This window comes from Ambystoma mexicanum, chromosome 10, assembly GCF_040938575.1.
Source record: "Ambystoma mexicanum isolate Mex_15411 chromosome 10, UKY_AmexF1_1, whole genome shotgun sequence".
Classification (NCBI taxonomy): domain Eukaryota; kingdom Metazoa; phylum Chordata; class Amphibia; order Caudata; family Ambystomatidae; genus Ambystoma; species Ambystoma mexicanum.
In genome coordinates, this window is record NC_090932.1 from 65,498,792 (window position 1) to 65,515,937 (window position 17,146).

General features: G+C 45.5%; 1 protein-coding gene across 4 annotated transcripts in view; it reads left to right on the forward strand.

The window, feature by feature from the left end:
- LOC138491152 (uncharacterized) overlaps positions 1-17,146 on the forward strand; it is a 648,478-nt gene that overhangs the window by 588,986 nt on the left and 42,346 nt on the right. For all 4 annotated transcript variants that reach the window (XM_069617509.1, XM_069617512.1, XM_069617510.1 and 1 more), the window contains 3 exons: positions 4,861-4,952; positions 12,289-12,350; positions 12,507-12,606. In XM_069617509.1, the coding sequence (XP_069473610.1) occupies positions 4,861-4,952; positions 12,289-12,350; positions 12,507-12,606 (254 nt within the window). The remainder of the gene's footprint in view (positions 1-4,860; positions 4,953-12,288; positions 12,351-12,506; positions 12,607-17,146) is intronic.

Sequence of the window (17,146 nt, forward strand, 5' to 3'; positions counted from 1 at the left end):
GATGCATTATGTGTTGGTTTCATAGACCTAAATAATGCATATGACACTGTACAAAACACTTATTATGGAGAGGCTTGTCTCGTCCGCTACAAGTACATTTACACATAGAATTACAGAGTAGTGTGGTGGGGACAAGGGGAAAAGTGACTGCTACTTTCCCAGTAGTAGTAGGAAATGTCCAACGGGTATGTCCTCACCCCACCATTATACTCATTACCTATAAATGATTTTGTGACTGGAACAAAGGGGCATGACAGAGACGTCCCCCAACGTAATGGTAAAACCATCAGTATTTTTCTTTCACTGAAAACGTTGTGGTTATTACCAAAACTCCAGTGTGAAACAGGAAACACCCCAGTGCATGCTAATAAATACATTTAAAATGTCTTCATTATCAGTACTACAGATGATGGTCTGCCATCGAGATTTTGGTTTGCCAAAAGTCTTGAGTTTTTTTAAAGTTGTATGGGTCTGGTGTGGTTTTAGATATATTGGCTGCTGTCTCATCTGGGATTTTCACACACGTCTCCTACCTGGGAACCTTACTTTGGGTGACCAGCTACATGTTTGACTATCTCAAAAGGATTTCTTGGGTGATGATTCCGGTAGAAGGTGGAAAACCTGAAATATTCACTGAAAAATGTTAATCCCTGAAGAGCTAAAAGAACATGAGCATATTGCTAAGAGTTGAACATCTTCAAAAGACCACAATGAACAGCATTATAGCATCACACATCATCCCAGCACTGGCATTAACAAGCATACTACTAAAATTCCATCCACCTGAACTTTCCCATAGCCCATTCAGCCATTGGGTGACTTCCCAGCAGGAGGGCCTAATTACACCATGGTCTGGCATGTGAATGTTGCATTAGTGTACTTGTAGGCTGAATGGGTCCTTCACATGTTGCATTTGCATGCATGCATGCATTGTCAATGGGAAGAGTAGATCTTGAATAAATGCAAAATCCACAACCATTATTTTACCACATTATATGATTGAATCATGCGTTAACTTGTCTTTATATCATTTCCGAATGTAACAATCCATGTATGCAACTAGTACATTGGACACGAAAAACCTTAAATGAGTTACTGTTTTTTTCATGCTTTCAAATGCTTTTTCATGAACTTTATAACCAAAGTAACTAGTAAACATAATATGTACTAAATATATAAGCAACAAAAATATCGACTGGACTTAATTGCCAGCATTAACAGGTGTGCAGGGGACGGGAGGGCCCATCTGTATGGGTTCTCCATCTTTCTATGTTAACTTCTTATAACTTTTGATACCAGAGTCATCCCTCTCTCCCCCGCACCCTTTACTTCTTATTATTTCTGGTAAGCCTTAGAGCTTCAAATTATTGAACACTGGCTGTCATTCAAAATATAGCTAAACGCATTGGTGTGCTTGTTCTCTATTGTTTCAAAATAGTGTGGGGGGAGTCGCCCGGAAGGGCAAGTGCAGGTTGAGGGGGCGTTAGGGGAGACCGAGTGCAGAGGTAGAATGTACTGTGGGGGGGGGCTGGTGAGATGTAAGACTCTGAGGAACCAGGCAGCCTATCAAGGGCAGATGGGGGCATTAGCAGGGGAGGGGGAGAGGGAAGGAAGAAGAGAAAAGGAAGGTCTTGAGAAGCTTCCATAACTTAAGGAGATCCAGCTCAAGTCTGAGAGGGGCAGGGAGGCCATTCCAGAGGGAGGCACATGTAGAGCAGAGAGATCTACCTCCCACTCTCTGCTTGGATAAGTGTCTGATTTGCAGGGGACCTAGACGACTGAAGGGCTCTGGTTGGGAGGTATTTAGGGAGAGGGAGCTCAATGTAGCGGGGTCCCAGGCCCCAGGAAGCCTTTTGGATGCTGCAGAGGGTCTTGAACTTGATCCTCGCAGCAACTGGGATCCAGTGTAGAGATTTTAGGGCTGGAGAGATGCAGTCCCTGGGCTTGAGGCCAAGGATAAATCTTGCAGTCTTGTTCTGGATTAGTTGAAGGGGACAAAGGGAGGTTGGGCACAGTTTCTCCCAAGTCACACCATTTGAGGTCTAATGTTGGAGGTGGATAACCTACAATACTGGATGTGGTGTGACAATACTTGCTGGCATACATTGAAGGATCTCTATGAAATTAAAGGTACCACCATGGTAGGGGGCTCATTACAGATTACCGGATGAGGGTATATACCATGCCCCTGTACATCCCAAGTACAAGGCACTTTGATGCACGTTCATGTGCAGAGGTTTCCAGTGGCTGAAAACCAGTAGACATTATGGTGCCCCAACACTGCGAAAGTCCATTGAAGAAAAAAGCCCCTCTTTCTCTTGTACAAGGCCAGCATGGGTCCTCAGAGATGGCAAACAATAAACAATATGAAAGCTTCCGATAATCACATTTTATTGTATGTATCTTTTTTATTGTGAATGGTTTTAAAAAGAACATTTAAACATTTCACAAACATTTTATCAAAAGTGAAAAGACATTGAATCAAAAAGAGTATGACAGATGTGGGCACAATCAATATACATACCAAGTAAAAATAAAAGAAGGAAATCACATAGAAGCTCGACTGTATATACACATATACATATACTCTGACCATCCCTCATTGAGTGTGAATGGTGAGGACTAAATTGGAGACCGTTTCTAAGATCGTAATCCTACCTGCTTAATTTACTACTCTTACAGATCGTGTGAGCCTTCGCTGAGTATCCCAAATGGTTCTAAAAGAAACCCACATAGAGATATGATCAACGAGATGCTATCACCCCACATTAATCGTGTGCAGAACATTTCTCCTACCCAGATGGTTTCTTCCGGGACCACCGCTTTAAAGTAATAGATTCTGATGGTAGTTAGCTTTGGACAAGAAAGAATTAGAGGTTTCAATGTCTCTGGGGTAAACAACCACATAATCTACAGTGTCGAAGTCGGATCTCTTCAGACTTCCAGCTACCAATGCGTTCTTAAGTTGGTTTAGACAAAAGCGTGCATATAATCTTTGGAATTTATCACAGGGAAAGAGAGTATTTTGGTAGGTCTTCCTCAGAAATTTGGCGTATTCTTCATATGTGCTGTAAGAATCTAAACATTTGATTGTATTTGACTAATCTTTGGTGAGCAGTTTCTGTTTGTCTTGGCTGGTCTCAAAATAAGTTCCTCTTCAGAAGATTGTAAATCATTGAGGAGTATACTCATATTGGCTTTGAAGATGGTAAGTGAATGGAAAGATATTTGTAGCTAGAATTTTCCCCAGAACAATAAACAGGGAGTTAGCTGGAGGAGAAATCATTTTAGCATAGCTAGATAATTGTCTCCAGTGGACCATGGTGTGGAGGGAAATCAGTCCCAGTTCATGTCTAAGTACAGCATTAAGGGTTTAATTGAGAGAAGGGTCGCCTTCCAGATCACTCCCTGCAGAGTGTTTAAGTACAGACCCAAATCCACCTTTGTCATGTGCAGACCATATAAAATGACTGGTTGCACTTTAGCTAAGTAGATCCGTAGTAAGGGAAGGAGTGAGAATTTGCATAGCAGTTTGTATATTATTTTGCGCTGTGAGATTAAAGGTTGAGATTTATCCCGTAGAGTTATCTTCCATTCAGATAAAGGTCAACTGTTTGCAAGATTGTATCCTAAGCATCTAATGGAAGATTCTCTTTCCAGTGTCTGTTCCCCCATCTTCCAATACTTAATTTTTGGTCTGGTTTTTGTTGTAAAGACTGCGATTTTGGATTTGTTACCATTAACCAGCAGGTATTCTCTGTTTTGTAACTTAAAAATAGGTCTAGCTTTAGTTGGAGACCAATGGGGGGTTCTGGAATGAGGCAGATACTAGAGGCCCTAAAACGACCAACTTTGTTGTTGGTCAAGGCCCAACAATCTGAAGAGTTACTGTTTCACTTTTCCAAGCATAGTTTACTTATCAGTGATAAGCATTTGGATCTTCAAGGGTTGATTAAAGTTCTTATAGCCCTGAAGAATATTATTTGTCCTGTACCTGAAGGCCTACAGTGGGAGACATTTCTGAACTAAATCTCTCAACCATTTCCACTCGGTCTTCCTTGCATCCGTGACCCCGTCATCGTAGCTGTGAAGGTTTTTTGAAATCCTGTTGTTTTACTCTTATTGTTTAATTCTTTCAGACATTTAAATATTGTGCTGTTAAATTGACCTACAGAATACATGTAGGATAGGGTCGCCCCTGAGATTAGTGCTTCCCCAGCTGTTTTGTTTAATAAGTCTAGAAAGCCGTGGCATGATTTAGTGTTCCACTTGACACTAAGGCCACCCCTGGCTGGGGAGGCCATCGCCAAACTTGGAACAAGTGGATGCAGCTGGAGTGGAAGATTTAAATCAAGATATATGGGCAAATGGTAACTAAACCCCAAGTTTAAGGGGCTACAGAGTGTCTTGAGGCCTTGCAACACATATACATGATCGATCCAGGAAAACACATTCCCTCTGTTCCATTCCATTGTATTTATCTAACTAATGGCTGCTGGCACCTCCAGTAGATGTGTTTGGTTTGTACAAAGCAGGCCATGTACAGCGCTGGATGACAAGGTTTCCCGCAAGGATCCACAGCCGCACCTGATCATACATTCAGCTAATCATTTTAAAAAAACGAATCTTTAGTAAAAATATCAATACAAAAGACAACATCCTCTGTTCTGCCTCTTGTGAACATTGTGGACATGCTGTGATAGAGTTACCCCAAGTGCACTGGTTCTCCATTCCCACAAGCATTTTGCCCAGGCACTCATATTACACCCAGCCAAAAGTATAATGTACTCTGCTCTTCGTGCCTGCCCCCAGTTGTTGCTATCCCATCCTTAATGCCTATTTACGCTTGTTTTGTTTCAGATAAAACTACACTGGAGAAAACGTCTGGGGAATTACCTCCAAATCTCACTGATTGGCGGCCGCAAATGCACAGTTCGCCCAAGTCGTCACGGGTACGCATTATCTTCATACTCAGTCTCGCATGTGGGAAATTTGTGAGTAGGTTGCAGAACACTGTCTCTACCGGTGTGTGTTGACTTCAAGTACTTTGACCTCGGTTTTGGTCAACTCTTGTAGATCGCAGTATTGGAGGGGATCCACCCATACTTCCCTTTCACACACCCCACCCTCACCACCTAAGTACCAAAGGCCAACTATACATATATGCATGTATAAGTATATACATAGGATCTACGTTATTCGACCGCAGGGTGTTGCGGGGGACACCCCCGCAGCACCCGCAGTCTTTTTTTATATATACTTACCTACAATTCTACCACCAAAGGTTCGAACTTTTGTGGTTCGAACCTTTGGTGGTAGCATTTTTCAGTCTTTTTATACGGTCAGACCTTTTGTTTTCGGTCCGATCGTACAATACCATAGAAACACGCAGTCCTGTATATACAGGAACTAGTTCTTAGTGTGCGAAGGCATATTTTGACCTGGTCGATGCCACAATCGGTCCTGCTGTTTTATCATGGACTAGTGAAAATGCAGTGCAATGTTTTCAATCTGCCTAGGAGTTAAAATATTATGCCAAAAATGCCTCTAGGTCAGGGGTCTGCAACCTTTGGCTCTCTAGATGATTTGGGCTCCCATCCGCCCTCGCCAGCATAGACCATGGTGGGGGATCATGGTAACTGTGGTCCAAATCCTGTGAGGAGCCAAAGGTTGCAGATCCCTGCTCTAGGTGCAGTAAAAAATATCTTGCATGTAGAAATCGATGATTATATGAGCGGAGAAAGCCCGCTTCAGACTGCGCTACTGGAACCAAAGGTCTATCCTCTCCAACACTCATTTCACCACATCCTTTCTTCTGAAAAAGATATATCCCACGAGGAAGCCCCCTACTAAGCGCTTGCACCTGTTCTCACAGATAGACACCATATCTATGTGCCATCGAGACCTGTAGCATCTATGAGTGCGTATTAGGCTGGCAATGATGTGGCAGTGGCTCCGGCTGGGTTAGCAGCTGGTGGGTGAACGTGTGAGGGGGCTTCGGCTTTGTTGCAAGCAATCGGTGGTACAGAAAAGAGAAATAAGCCATGGTAGATTCAAGGGTGGCAATTCATTATAACAGCTGCCATTGCTCAAGGCAGCCTCCCATACCATTGTGTTGTAGCCTGTATGTGCTATTACAGAAGGGGTCCAGCCTTATGCCAACATTGGAAGCAGGGCACTCCGAGTTGCTAAGGCTGTGCCCCCTTGAACATGAACACAAGCAACCCGAGGCATGTTTCAGCCCTAGCTGTTGGGGTATGACCGGATGAGGAGCCCAAGCATGTTGTGCAAGGTCCCAAACTATATGTCACTGGTGGCACCCACGGAGGCCTAAACATGGCTGGGATTGCTTGCATCTCGTGAAGAAGGAATGTGGGTGCACTGCCCTCTTTTGGTGTGTGACCAACCCTGATGTGCATTTTTTTGTTGTACTTCTTGTGTAATGGCAAAGCCACTTGAGTCTCATCCCATTTCCTATTTTCAAAATCCCTGTCCATTCCTCTACACTACCAATGCTCTGGTTATGAAGCGTGTACACATGTAAACAGAGCAAGGTGCTACACAAGCTGCTCCCCTAAGGGCCCACAAAGGACTAGCACCAGCGGAATACACATTCCATAATCCGTTTCCCGTAGTTTCATTGACAGTCATTTTTACGGGTGCCTTTTTTAAGAGTGCAGAATTATGAAAAAGGTCATCGAAATGTTGTGGGGGGGGGGGAAAGGACAGATAAGGGGTTGGGAGTCGGGAATAGATAAAACTAGGTGGGGGAGGGTGATTTTGGAGCGGAACCCCCCCACCCCCTTAAAAGTTGATGTCCCTTTTCATGATTGTGTACTCGTAAAAAAGGCAGTCATAAAAATGACTGTCGGTGAAAGAACATAGAGCCCCATAATGCCCTGTCCCTCATTCAAGAAAGAAGAACCATACAGCTACATTTCCCAGAAGGCAATCTGCCTGTCGAAGTGTAGGTGTATTTATTCATTGGGTATTTATAATGCGCCTTTACAGCAAATAGTGTTTCAAGGCGCATCAGGACAAAGGAGAGGGGAACAAGGATGAATAAAAACAAAACAGAAACTTTCCTAATAGGCCTTGAGACATTCGGGCAATATGATGATTAGTCATAGTGGGGAACATTGGGAATAAGTAGCGAGTGCACAGGGTGAACATTGGGAATAAGGCTTGAGTGGACAATGGTGAACATTGGGAATAAGGTTTGAGTGCACAGTGGGGAAAATTGGGAATAAGGCTCGTGTGCACAGTGGGGAACATTGGGAATAAGTAGCGAGTGCACAGGGTGAACATTGGGAATAAGGCTTAAGTGCACAGTGGTGAACTTTGGGAATAAGGCTTGAGTGGACAGTGGTGAACATTGGGAATAAGGTTTGAGTGCACAGTTCGGAAAATTGGGAATAAGTCTCCTGTGCACAGTGGGGAACATTGGGAATAATGCTCGAGTGCACAGGATGAACATTGGGAATAAGTCTTCAGTGCACAGTGGGGAACATTGGGAATAAGGCTTGAGTGCACAGGCTGAACATTGGGAATAAGGCTTGAGTGCACAGTGTGAACATTGGGAATAAAGCTTGAGTGCACAGGGTGAACATTGGGAATAAGGCTTGAGTGCACAGTGTGAACATTGGGAATAAGGCTCGAGTGCTCAGTGTGAACATTGGGAATAAGGTTCGAGTGCACAGGGTGTACATTGGGAATAACGTTTGAGTGCACAGTGGTGAACATTCGGAATAAGGCTCGACAGCACAGTGGGGAACACTGAGAATAAGGCTTGAGTGCACAGAGTGAATATTGGGAATAATGCTTGAGTGCATATTAGGGAACATTGGAAATAAGCCTTGAGTGCAAAGTGTGAACTTTGGGAATAAGGCTTGAGTGCACGGGTTGTACATTGGGAATAAGGCTTGAGTGCACAGTCGGGAACGTTGAGAACAAGGCTCAAGTGCACAGGGTGAACATTGAATAAAACATTTGCTGTAACACACGTCCTCCAGAGCACACAAGTTGCCCAATTTCCTGGCCCCTGTTTTTGACTTTTACCCGTACATTTCTAATTAAATAAGCACAGCTACTAACCACATAATACAAAGGAGAAACAATGACACAGGCCAACATGAGCGCTCGCCTCCTGCTTTCTTTACACATTATAGCTGAAGATTGATGTAGGTTTCAACCAGAGGTAACTTAACCAGTCAGTAAGAAGTACATTACAAACAGTTCATACATTACATCTAGCTGCAGTTCCTGTGCCCTCCCCACTCATTTCCTGCCGCGTGACCTTATCCGCTGCCCAAATCCACTTATCTGCTCTCTGCCGCCATCATTAACTGGTCTGCTCACACCTCCTTTTTTTTTCTTCTTCCCTTTTTCTCTTCACATCCCTGCACCATACTTAATGGCCATTCTCCCTCTGCAAGGGGAACATACTCTTGGTCATTGAACTTTCATTTGAGTGACATTTCATGGGGTGGGCACCCTTGGGACCCTGTTAAAAAAATGTAAATGCACTTTCGAGGGTCATCCAGCTGACTCCCGTCTTCCTTTTTTTTCTGGTCTATCAGCCATTCTTCCGTTTCCGCGGCCTCACTTCCCTGGGATTATTGCCACATGAACACACCCCATTGCCACAAAAAAGCATTCTCAATGCATAAACATTAGATAAGTACACATGGCCACAATGACATGACCTAGTTCGGTGAATGTCCCTCCTTGAGATCAACAATAAGGAGCGAGACACTGTTGCCAATGCAAATTCCAACTTTAACAAAAAGAGTGGTAGCCCTTGAAGTCTCTTAAGTCAGGTGGAGACAACAGTCTCCATGCCATGAAATTGACTAAAAACCTAACCATAAATGCTTGAAATCCAAACATCGATAACAATATGTCTACCAAATATGTTGTCACGCTGGCTTACCTGCTGGAGTCAACTGGAGCATCGACAGTCTGCCACCTCGTTCACCAAGCCTGCCAAACACAGGTTGATGCATGGCTGCTGTAGGGCCCATTGATGGGAATGTGGAATATGTATGGGTATAGGATATGTCTCCACTTCTGCGCAGACCGATCCCTCCTTGTGAAGCAGTAGCTGGACAACGGAGGCTGCAATAGAAGGGTCCAGTTAGCTACTTCCCAAAATCACTGAGGCTTTTTCCAGTTCTAGTACCATCCCCTCCAACTGTAATTATACATGGGTGTCAGGTCCCAGCTTCCGATCCTGCACAGGCTGCAAAACAACCCTGCTAACTCTTTCGAAGTGGTGGACTCCACAAGTTTTAGTAGCGACTGCCGAGCTGACAACCCCATGGGGAAAGGGGAAGTGGATAAAACAAAATAAATTACAGGATACTGCTTCTGACCTTCTCCCTGGAGTCTCCAGTCATAAGCGGTTGACCTAGAAACCAAATACAAGAGGTTAATTACTTTGTACCTCCTATACTCCCATCTTCCCAAGTAACTTCCCCTCTGGTTACCTGTTTGCATCATCTAAGAGCTTGAAGTAAATCATCACCGAATCCTCCTACCAATCTTCACATTCCTGCCTGGTTATTCTGTGCTCAGATATTCTTTCCAAAGATAGATTCAGCAAGGATAATTCTTTTGCTGTCTTCCTAAAGACTTGTATAACTCGCTCTATGTCTTTCGTATGGTTCTTTTGTCTTCTCTAATTTCTTTTTCTGTGACAGTTTAAAATGTATTGCACCTCTCTCAGTTCTGATTGTCTTGTATCTTTCCTGAAAGTTCTCTTAACCTGCCTACAAGCCTGGTCCCTTTAACAGTGTTTATTATCTCTATGTCTTACTTAAGAACGGTTTCCTATTTTTGTGTCATCTCTAGAACTGTTAGATTACTCAGCATTTGACTGAATTTCCTTATTACTTTTGCCTGCAGTAATCTTGCACAAAACTGATCTGCTTTCTTTGCCTTTTTAAGCCTTTCCATACCGCACTGATGCACGCTTTGCTTCCTCGTTTGATATCCTATGGTTTCACTGCGCAGCCGTGCTTTTAACTCCTCTTGTACGATTAAAGTCAATGTGCCTCTGTGTTCTGCTTTCTCACCCGGCTTTCGTTTCTTTCTATGAGCCACTACGCACAATCTTCATTTTGCCTCTTCTTAATTCACTTCACTGCGCTTCTGTTTGCTGCATATGTAGAGTTACATTTGTGTCTGTCGGGATATACAGATTCCAAAATCACATTGCTTGGGGTCACATTACTAGGATGCCATAAGTGTGACATCACCGCACCTCCATGCACTAGGAGGTTCTTTCCTTTAGTCCCTTTATAAAGCTTTGATGACGGACAAAGCCGTGGCGTCTTTGTCCATCAGCAAAGCTTTCTAAAAGATGGCTTGAATTGTGTACTTTTCAAGCCATCTTTTATAAACCTCGAAATATGTTGAGGAGTCCACAGGTTCGCAGAGGGTTAAAGACGCCTCGGTGACCAGGAGATGGGGTGGGGAAACAAAAGGTCAGTCACCAGAGGAAGTTACAGTGACTGGCACAAGTGCCAGCCAGCCACAGCGTCGATGTGGCAACTGGCACTTCTGTCAGCTTGCCAGACTTAATGGCGGGCGTATCTCCCGTTGCGGCTGTGGCCGCAGCGGGATAATGTGTCCTGACAATGTTGGGGTGGGACCGGGGGGCCACAGCAGGTCCCCGGCTCAACCCTACGTTTAGGAGACTGCCAGAGCTGGCCCTGGCTGGCCCCGGCCCACTTAAAGCACTGCTTAAAGGCACTAAGAAATCAAATGCACTTATCTTAGCTTTTCTTTAGGGGTTTTGTTTTTTTACTGCTTTTCTTACTCTTTCACAGCTTTTTCTCAGTCTTAGTCTGGAGCTCTTGTACACTGTGATCGGCTCAACTCAATTCTAGAATGAAAGGCAGTTTAGAATTCCTAAGAACATTCCAAGCTGCCTTTCTTATGCCTCCAACCAATCAGCACCTAGAGACAAACAAGACAAATTAATGCTACAGCCTCTAACACTGCATACACGTGTAAGCTCAGCTCATCAATGCTTGCGACTATTTCTGACCACAGGAAACTGCATTACGCTTGCCAGAGCCTTAGTCTTATCCAAAATTGCCTACTGCAGTGCGCTCTACCTCGGAACACAACCTAAAAAAGCTTCAGATCTTCAAAAAATAATGCTCTCTGGTCAGCTACCAAGCACCCCAGATCCCACCATATCACAGAGCTTGGGCAGAGTGAACACAGGCTCAGTCCCCCCAAAGAATCAGTCTCAAATCCCTCTTGCTCACTTTCAAATGCCTACACAATTTAGCACCCAAGTACCTCTGCGACAAATTCTCTTGGAAGTCGTCAGACCGACCCACTAGAGCAGCATACGCCTACTGCCTGACCATTCCTAGGTTCAAGCTCCAACAGGCAGATGGCTGCATTTTCCCTGTCCTCGCAGTCAAACTGTGGAACACTTTACCAGCACCCATCAGACCCGAACCATCATTCAACACCTTCAGAATTCAGGTAGTTTCCTGGCATAAACATTCTGAATCTCCTTATTGGTAATTCTGACCATAATGGATCTCATACTTTGGTATTGAACTTCATACTTCTGTATAGTCCTTCCCTTACATTGGTCAACTGGACCACACCCCCTAGTATCCACTGTGCTGTGGCCATTGCTGTTCCTTTTGTAAATACATCTATTCATGTTATTTTGTAATATATCCATTGTATGTACATGTGATTTACTCTGCCTCTTCAATGTAAGAAATGTGCCCAGGTGCCTAAGGGCTTGGTGTGCTATATAAATAAAATACAATACAATAGAGAAGCTTCCACCATCTTGGAAATGGGTAATTTTAGTCTCCTAATGAAATCTCTTTTAAGGAAAATGTATCTTATCATGTAAACACTCACACACACTCCAATTACCTTTCCCCTATCTCCTATAGGCAAAACTCCCCCCCAACCTTGTGCACCACATTCCTGTTCCCAGAGAATCTTCCCCGCAGGACCCTCACCCTGACACTGGGTGCCTTAAGTGTGTCAATGGTGTAGATGCAGCTACTGCATATAGTTGGTGGCACTGGAGGCCCTGGAAGTAGTCCAGGGTACTTCTGTCTGGCTTTTCTCTCTTCCTTCTTTCTCGATCACGCGTCTGTAACACCTAGTTTATTCACTGGTCCTGCTTGGTGAGTTGAGCATGTTCAACCATACAGTTTATTCACTGGACGACCGAGGTAGCGTACATACTCTTATCTGCCTCTGCAGAATGTTCTAATGTTATTTTTCTTGTCATTTCAGGTTCAGGTTCGTGCAGACATTCGTGTGGACGGGCGCTGTGATGCTCAAAAGGCACTTATCTGGTCAGTGTTTTTGAGTGCGAGGGTCAGGGAGCGCAGCGTTCCAAGAGCGGAGCGAGGGTCAGGCTGAAATGTACCCAAAATGCAAGCACGGGCGTTTTACTCAAGAGCGGGTGATCGGGTACGCGGTTTATGCTTTTCTTCTTTTCTTTCTTGCAGGCGAGACAACGTTTTGCAGGGTCCACAGGAAACAGAGCGAGGGACGGCTGAGATGAAACGGGACTGCAGAGCGGAGAAGATGACCAGAGCTGCAAACCAGGTAAGGCGCGCATGGAAATAATAACGCTCTGTGTGCCTCCTTGTGTGGGTGGGGTTAAAATAGCCTGGCTGATGTCAGTCTGTGCAGGTCGTGAAGGGACATGTAGTCCACTTCCTGTGCCATGCTTACACTGTCTCATAGCTCTCACCAATTGTGTCCATGGATGACCCTTCACTGTGGCCAGCACACATAGGTGATGGACCCATGAGCCAGGGGGATGTGTGTTAGATACAAGTGTACTTTTAGCCCATACATTATGTTGCGCAGATCCTAGGTTTGCAGACCTGACAGTTTCCCCCCTCAAGGGCCCCTCTCCCAGGCAGGGTTTATCTGGGTGTTTTGAGCAGAACATGTGGACTAAACTGCGCTTTGGACCCTGTGGCGTGTCCCACAAGTGTTCTTCTTGCCCATAACCTTTCCAATATGCAAGAGAGAAAAAGCGTCCCTCACTATGTTGGCATCCAAGATGGCCTTAACCTCATAATCTTTTTCCTGGTATAAGAGAATGGGCTCTGAGGGTTTCTTCCCTGGTCAGGTGTCAGGGTGAGCTTTCTTCACTAAATAAATGTGGAAGACTGGATGTACTCGTAAAGATGTTGGTAACGCGACCTTGACAGCAGCCTCACCCACCTGGGCTAGTACTGGGAATGGCCCTATGCACCTTGGGAGGAATTTGCATGGCCTTTTTCAATGCAAATCTTTTGTGCATATTCACACTGGATCCCCTGTATGATACATTGGGGCTGCTCTCCTTTTCTTGTCTGTGTGGGTTTTATATGCCTCTGGGGTTAGGTTCTATTTAGCAAGGGACAATGTGTGCCTAATATTGGTATCATGCTCTTGTACTAGGGAGCCAGTGGAGAGATTTTAGGCTGGAGAGATGCAGCCCCTGGGCTTGAGGCCAAGGATAAGTCTTGCAGTCCTATTCTGGATTAGTTGAAGGGGGCAAAGGGAGGAAAGAGGCAGGTTGAGAAAGAGGCTGTTGCAGTAGTGAAGCCTAGAGAGAACTAGGGCTCTGTAGACGTTGAGCTTCTGGGGAAAGTTGAAGAAGGGTAAAATGCCCCTGAGGATGTACAGCTGAAAATGGGACTTCTTGACAAGGTGCGTGATGTGTGGAGTAAAAGAGAGAGGGGAGTTAAAGATGATCCCAAGGTTTTTTGCCTCAGAAGAGGTTGAGGTGAGGGGAGTGGAGCCAGCGAGTCTGGCCAGAGAGTGGGGGAAGCAAGGAGCTGGCGTCCCAATGAGAAGGATCTCAGTCTTACTGGCATTAAGGCAGAGATCATTGGCAGAGCACCATGCCTGAATATCAGCCAGGCAGTCAGGTATGAGGGAAGAGGAGGAGGAGGAGGAGGTAGAGGAAGGCAGCTTGTAAGAAAGCTGTGTGCCATCTGCATAAGACTGGAAATGTGGGGAGAAAGTGCAGATCAGGTTGGCCAGAGGGGCTAGGTAGATGTTAAAGAGCCAAGGGGATAGGATAGAGCCCTGAGGGACGCCGCAGGTAGAGAGTGAGGTGGAGGAGATGGCCAGTTTATTCTTGCCCAAGATAGGGGTGATAGAGATGGGGAAATCAATAGTTAGCTGGGTAAAATGGTCAGAAGATGGCTTTTTTAGGAGAGGGTGCGCAAGAGAGTGCTTGGTGGGTTGAGGGATGGAGCCAGTGGCAAATGAGTGGTTTCAGGAGTCAGCCAAGGCTGGAGTGAGAGAGGCAATGTTGTCCTTGATGGTTCTTCTGGAGGAAGGGAGCAACTACTTAGAGGAGACTTTCATAGAGCAGACGACACTAGAGAGGTCATCTGGCGCAATGGGAGAGTAAGAGGAGAATATGGTGAGGAGTAAGGGGCCAAGGGAGGCGGGAGAGGGGGTGGGGGGAGCAGATGACAGAGAGGACAGAATCTCTAGGGTTTTTGTGGAAAAGTGGGTGGCCAGTGCAGAGCAGAGGGCCTAGGGGGAGTGGGGGGAAGGAGTGGAGGAGACTGCGGTAGGATTGGCAAGTTCCTTGCAGATTTCCAAGCTATTTATGGCTCCAGAAATATGGGCTTGGACATGAGCCCTCTTCTTGGAGCAGATGGAGAGACAGTATTGCCTTTATAGTAGGCGGCAGGCCAGTTTCTCAGAGGATGAGCTAGATGCCTGCCACTTCCGCTCTACAGTTTTGCACTTGTGGTTCAAAGCGGCCAAGTCAGAGTCATAACAGGGTTTTAGAGATGGAGAGATGGAGGTTAGCTAGAGCAGAGTCAGGAGAGTCTAAAGAAGGGGGCAGGGGAGGGATGAAGGAAGGTGCAAATGCAGTGACTAACACACGCTTCATTGGTCGAATGACGTAGAAGCAGGCTGGCAGTGTACTGTATTGTATTATATTGTATTTTTATTTATAACGCGCCGAAAACCCACATGCATCAGGGCGCACATAGACACACAAGACGACAGAGAAGACGGGACAATGCATAAGGCCTAGTCAATTTAATCCAGGCAAAAAGGACAGCTTTCAGGGATTTCTTAAAGGATGCTAGAGTAGGGACTGATCTCAGGGCTGAAGGAAGTTCATTCCAGATCTTAGCGGCACAGTTGGCAAATGATCTGCTCAGTCCTTTCGATTTCTTACAGACAGGACGGGAGACAAGCTTAGTATTAGTTGATCTCAGTGATGGTAAAGGGGCATACCATGTAGTTGCTGATTTCAGGTAGCTAGGCCCCTTCCCTTATAGACATTTGTGAAATAAGGTTGCAGCTTTAAATTGACATCTAGCCATGACCCGTAACCAATGGAGTTCCGGCCGAACACTGGAGACATGGCATCTTCTTGGAATTTTCTTGATAATCTGTACTGCGTCTTTTGGAAAGCTTGTAGACGTTGGAGGCTTTTCTTATAAGCCCCGATAAGGAGCACATTACAATAATCTATTCTGACAGAATAGTGGCCCTGGCCAGGGTGGCCTAGTTTTCTTTGTTAAGGTAAGGTAAGGGCAGATACTCCTTAGAAGCTTTAGATGGTACGGACAACTCTTGGAGCCTACGTTCACATGTGCTTCGGCACTTAGAGCACAATTAGCTTGAACACTGAGTGTGTTAACTGTTTCCCTAACAGGGTTGCAGGCGGAGGCATCAGGAGACAGGAGACAGGGTAGGTCAAGGTGGGAAGAAAGGAGAGAGTGGTCAGACCAGGAGAGAGGGGTAGTGAGATGGTTAGAGAGAGGGATGTCTGTTGAGATGAGAGCATCCTGGGTGTGCCTGGCAGAGGGTGTAGGCGAGAGGGTAGGATAGAGAGGGAAAGAGTGTCGCAAAAATTGCAGAAGAGAACAGTGGCCACATTGAGGGAGTCGAGATGGATGTTGAAGTCCTGAAGGAAGATACGTTTGGGGAGGAAGCAGGAAGAGAGGAGGACAGGTCTGCCCATTTTGTGAGGAAGAGGGAGGAAGGTCCGGGGTTCTGTAGATGGTAGAAAGAGAGAAAGTGGATGAGACAGACAGCCGGCAGACTAGGCTTTCAAAGGATGGGTAGGTTTTAGTGGAGATGATAGGGGCAGGAACCCATTCAGGGAAGATCAGAGCCACTCCATCACCAGTCGGCGAGGGCCTGGAATTCGACAGGATCTTGTAGCCATCAGGGAGAAGAGTGTCAAACACAGTGTCAGAGCTGGCCATGAACCACGTCTCAGTGAGACAAAGGACCTCAAGGTCAAGGTCTTCAAGGAGGTGACAGATGTCAGAGGAATGTTTCATAGCAGATTGAAGGATTGAGGGTAGCTTAATGAAGCTGGTTGCCTCCTTTAAAAGACTTGTGAGGGGGGCACAGGGGTGGGGTACCACTACTGGGGGTGCAGGGGGAGAGGGGATGAGGGAAGAAAGGGTGGAAGAAGAGGGGGGAAGTTGAAGCAAGATGGAAGATGACTGTCAAGAAGGTGGAGGTTGGGCTGAGAGCCTTATGCCACGATAGTGCCATTATGATAGACATTAATGGTGAATTTGGAAGATGTGAAGTGAGCCAAAAGCACTTCCCATCTTGTGCCGCCAGTAATGGGTGAGAAGGAGAAAGGGGAGAGAACAGAGACCATATGAGGGTCCATAGGTTAGAAGAAGGATCAGCAAAGATAATGTCAGTGATAGTCTATCTAGAGGAAACATTGATGTAGGTGTCTTCAATGGGCAGAGCAGGGTGGGGACTCTTTTTTAGTTTTTGTTATTTTTTTATGGAGGCATCCTTCACCTGATAAAGCAACACAGGGATTAGTCGAGTGGGATAGCGGTTCTTGATTGCTGCCTTGTTGAGGGCACGATACTCTATTCAGGTTTGAAGGTACCCTTCCTTTTTTTGGGATGATAAACAATGGTGATGCTGCAGGTGACTTTGAGGGTCTGATAAACCCGTTTACCAGGTACTGCTTCAAGTATTTTTTGAGAGGCCCGATTTCTGCCATTGTCAGGGCGTAAATGCAGCTGCAGGGTACTTACACATCAGGTATAAGATCCATTTGGCAATCATAGGAACTATGCAAAAGCAGAATATTTGCTTGTTCCTTCCGGAAAACATCTGCAAAGTCCTG